This window comes from Cryptomeria japonica, chromosome 1 (genome assembly GCF_030272615.1).
Source record: "Cryptomeria japonica chromosome 1, Sugi_1.0, whole genome shotgun sequence".
Taxonomy (NCBI): domain Eukaryota; kingdom Viridiplantae; phylum Streptophyta; class Pinopsida; order Cupressales; family Cupressaceae; genus Cryptomeria; species Cryptomeria japonica.
The window spans coordinates 223035953-223040897 of record NC_081405.1 but is presented as its reverse complement, the minus strand read 5'-3'; the positions used below and the strand labels follow the sequence as shown (position 1 = coordinate 223040897).

Here is a 4945-nt window from a genome sequence, read left to right as displayed (position 1 = left end):
CCTAGAAATCCAATATTGGTTATTGAGGACCATGAGGCCTTCAACGCAAGGATGGAAGAAATACAAAGAACCATTGAATTTCTCCTTAATTTGCTCCACCTTCGAGTGCCTAGGAAGGTGTCATGGTTTGAAGACTACCTTAAGATATAGGGCATCGAGCTCGAAGGGGAATCCAACTCCCCGGAATCTTCAGAAGAAAGATGATATACCTGAGGTGAGCCCTCTTTCTTTCACAGCTTTTTGGTTATATACATTGTAGCTAGGGCTTATGGTTAACGCAGCATAGTTTATAAACTCTTTATACTAAAATAGAGGCATATTATAGCTAGAAGAAGATCCTCCCAATAGACTGTTATATATAAGATACATATGTAATCAAATGAAGTCAGAGCAAGGTCTGGGAAAACTCAGAATTTAAAGTATGTTTAAATATAAGGTTATACAGTGTTACTGTAGTTTTATATAGTTTGAGCTAAGTGTATGTTATTGTGCCTTGTAATAGGCAGGAATGGTGCATATGGCAAAGCGCAACCCTAATTTGTTGATAACTGGTTTATGCTTAAATTTTGCTAACCCTCTATATGGAAATAATTTAATGCTTAATTGTATAGTACTTAAAAAGAAAGATTGGTTCTTGATAATCATCTGCAGGGGATTCAACAGGTAATGTGGAGCACCCATAAAAGGCAAGCTATTGTGTAAAATTTACCTGCAGAGTGCCCTATATACACTATCTCACTATATATATATATATATATATATATATATATATATATATATATATATATATATATATATATATATATATATATATATATATATATATATATATATATATATATATATATATATATATATATATATATATATATATATTCATAACTTTATATGTTGTCATTATCAATCTGATGTCCTTTCCTGCCAGGCTATAAGCAATTCAGGGCCTTATTGTCTAATTTGATCCAATGGTAGCCTATCATGGCTGACTGCTTCCCTCATGGTTATTAACAATATTGGAAGTGCACTGTTAAGGAGGATATCACTAGAGATTATAAGATAAGACTAAATCTAGGCATTAAATATTCATCATTCAAAGATATGCAAACTTGTCATAAAACTACCAGAACAGGGCAAGCCAAGACCCTATTTTTTGCTATCTAAGATCTTCATGCTTGGACTTCCTATCAAAAATGGGGATGGGTCATTTAGAGATAGTGAAATAAGATAGGTATACTCTAGGCAGGATATGGCCTGTTGGAGGGCTCGGGGTGGCTACTATATTAACTTTTAATAGAGCATACGAATGCTGCTTGTTGTTATTTAAGGCAAATGAGTTCTGAAGGTTCTGTGTTCATTCTCCTATAAAACACTATCTGTAATAGGTTATCTAAATTTTGTGTTTCTTTCCCTTTAAAATTTTTGTGTTAAAGGGAAGATATGAGGTCCTTTTATCCTGAAGTCAACGCAAACCGAAAACATCCTGCTAGGTAGATTTCAGGATACAAGACTCTGTACCCTCCCCTCTATTATTAATATCAATTTTGTGCAGTTGGCTGAGAAGGAAGGAGATAAATTATGACTGGCCTATTTATGATCGGTAATGCATTTCTCCGCAACATTTGAACAGGTTTCACTGGTATTTATTTGTGAGATCAGGGTTGTTTGATCCTTTCACATTAAGCATATATATGATAATATAATTACATATTCCCAGGGTATCAAGGAGGATATGGTTCTAAAAAATGCATTCAATAGATGGATTTGTTTTTTGGTGTTCTGGTTTTTTCTATGTGCAGGAGGAATCAGGAAAATGAGGAAATACATAAGGATCCAAGAACTCTTGGAAGGATGAAAAAAGCAATCACCATGGAACCACCCTGAAGACATATAAATAATACCACAACAACAACACTGATGAAAGATTTAACACAATAGGTATTGTGTATTTTGTAATCAGCTGGCCAAGCCTAATTGTAAAACAACAAAATGGCAAATAATGTAAACTTATATGCTAGGAAGAAATTCCTTGGGCGAGATTGGAGGTTTTCTTGCCTCGTTTCTTTCCTACTAGTGCCAACAGTGAACTGAGGTGTAACTCTTAAAATTTAATAAAAATATTACAGCTATGGCCTATTACCTATCAATATATATATATATATATATATATATATATATATATATTTATTTATTTATTTTATTTATAATGTTAATATTATTATTATTATTATGGTAAGTACTATCTAGTATGAGGATAGCGCCCTTTATTAAATTTTTGGAATATTATAAACAGATACATCACCCAGATTAGACAAAAAGCGGGTGAGTCACAACATCCACACATCCCAATGCTTCGACCTTACATATCTAAACAACACAAAAAAAGAAGAACAATGACAAAGTGCAGTACAGACACCCCAAATATGTTAAAGATAGCCCAGTCAGATACCAATATGATTAGAGCCGTGTCCAAGTGCAGGGCCATTATTCATCACCCCTAAGAGCTTGAAGAATAAGAGCATCACATTCGCTGAGGCTGATGACATTTGTCGTGGAGGCATCAGGGAGCCATAAATCATCTAAGTTGGTTACCCGCCTGAAGGGGTCCACATTTTCATTCAAAACTGCACACCTGAAGATCTCACAGGCATTTTCCACAAAGGTTTGCATTCACTCCTTTAACTCAGTCTTCTCCATTCTACGTCGCTTAGAATTGCACTTATCACTATTCTCAGAGTCTGAGCTCTCATCCTCCTCAGAATTGTTTGCATCACTAAAGTTAGAGGGCAAATAATACTCATGCTAGAAGTATGTTTTTAAAATGCTAGCCTTTACATTTTCTTCCAGGCCGAGAATATCATTGGTGACCATATTGCCAACAGACGACTTCACAAAGTCGCTCATCAACTCAACCGATCGCTCCCTTGAGTCATGATATCCACTAAGGGAAGAACCATAGCTTCGTAGATGAGGGCATCACACCAATGCATGTCAAAATTCAGAGTGATCCCCATCAACCCCTGAATTGCCTCATACACATACTCCTCCGCTATAAATAGGTTCTGAATTTGTGCGCTCACATGCTTCTCATAGTTGACACAACTAATGTCCCCAAAGTGTGCCATTATCGTAGCTTTGCTAATACAGGCAGTCTCATTTTATGGATTTTTTATCTTTATAAAGTCGGATGCCTCTAGAAGTGTCCAATCTAGAATCCAAAAAAGCAGCGTTATGATGTTGTTATCCGATTTGCTCAGAGATTTTGCCACCACTTTTGCATGAGAATCGTCTATAAACTCAACTTTTTGGGATATGTAAGGCACCAAAATCCCGCCATAGAGCCATGGGACTGCGCCAAACTCTTATCAAGTGCCACCTCTATCCATGGCTTAGTGAGTAATCCATCGATCGTACAGATCTCAGCCAATACCATCACATGAAGCATCCAATTTGATGTGATCAATTATGTCCGCACTTGCAGAGTGTCGGTCAAAGGTCACCTTGTTATCATTACATACCACTGCCAAGTTTGCAAGATAATCGACCATACGGTTCCCTTCACGGAACACATGCATAATCTCAAAAGTACAGATCAATTCCAACAAATGTTTTATATGGGGAAGCCATTTGCATAATTTCCTCAATTGGAAATTTGATTTGATAATTCTATTAATAATTACTTGAGAACCTCCCTCAATGAGCACCTTGGAGTAACCATTTTGAACGCAGAGATTTAGTCCAGTCTCTAATGCCCTGATTTCAACCTCATTGTTAGTGGCCATGCTCAGTCCTCCATATACCCGTGTTCTAAATTACTGGCGTAGTTCCTGATTACAGTTTTAAATCCCGCAGTGCCCAAATTACCTTTGCTAGCACCATCAAAATTTAATTTTACCCAATCCTTTGGTGGGGCCACCCATCTGATGTCATTCCTCTTAACTCCTTTTTTGGTGTTTGTGATTAAGGGATGTTTGAAGAACCAAATCTTTTCCATTCTACGGTCCCAATCATTATAGGTTTTGATTCTCGGCGTGATATATTTCCCATTTATCGTTTCCTCAACAACACTTTTGATGTTTTCAATGACTTTATTAGCTGAGAGAGTGATTTCTTTGAAGATCTGCCTATTTCTTTCTTTCCAAATGTGCCAAACAATTAATGAAGGTCCTACTAGCCAAAGGTCACTCCATTTTGAATTATAGATCTTCCGCCATGAAATGAGGAACTCTTTGAGTAGCTCACATCTGACGGTTTTAAGATTGGTATTATCAAAGAACCAATTCCAGCAAGCCTCCACTATGAGACAATTGAAGAGTAAATGATTGGCCGATTCATCATCTGCCTTGCTATAATGTTAATATTATATTATAATTATTAATATTATTTTATTAAAGTAGGAGTTATAAATAAAATAAATAATTTTAAAATAACAAAAATTAAAAATTATAATATTTTAAAATTATAATAAATATTTGTATTACAATATTATAAAGACAAATGCTCGACAACAACTTATTCACAATATATTTTTCAAATTTTACTATCTTCATACTTTAAAATAAAAATCAACTCTAAACAATTTTTTTTTAAATTATCACACAATTTAACCCATCTTTCTAAGGAAGTATTATATAAATATTTAAAGTGCATTAACTACTAGATTTCTCCTATTCTCAACGTTCTTTTAAATAACTCTCAAAAATCTTACTCTTATTCCAATACAAAGCCGACTCACATAAATAATGAAATTTATATAGTTTATTATAAAAAAATAAAATAATCATTACTAGCACTTTGTTGTCACATAAAAAAAATATTTCAAATGCTAGTTTATTCTTCTTTGAGGGAATCCAGCTACCTACACACTTCTCATAAATACAGCCTATTATTTTTCATCTTCCATTTGGATGAGTAATGACTTACGACCGAATTATTGATTACTTGAAAA

General features: G+C 34.5%; 1 protein-coding gene across 1 annotated transcript; it reads right to left on the bottom strand.

Annotated features, from left to right (window-relative positions):
• Positions 1–3416: 3416 nt before the first annotated feature.
• LOC131857123 (uncharacterized) lies at positions 3417–3779 on the bottom strand. Its single transcript, XM_059209236.1, has one exon. The coding sequence runs from the start codon at positions 3777–3779 to the stop codon at positions 3417–3419; it is 363 nt and encodes a 120-aa protein (XP_059065219.1).
• Between the last annotated feature and the right edge of the window lie 1166 nt (positions 3780–4945).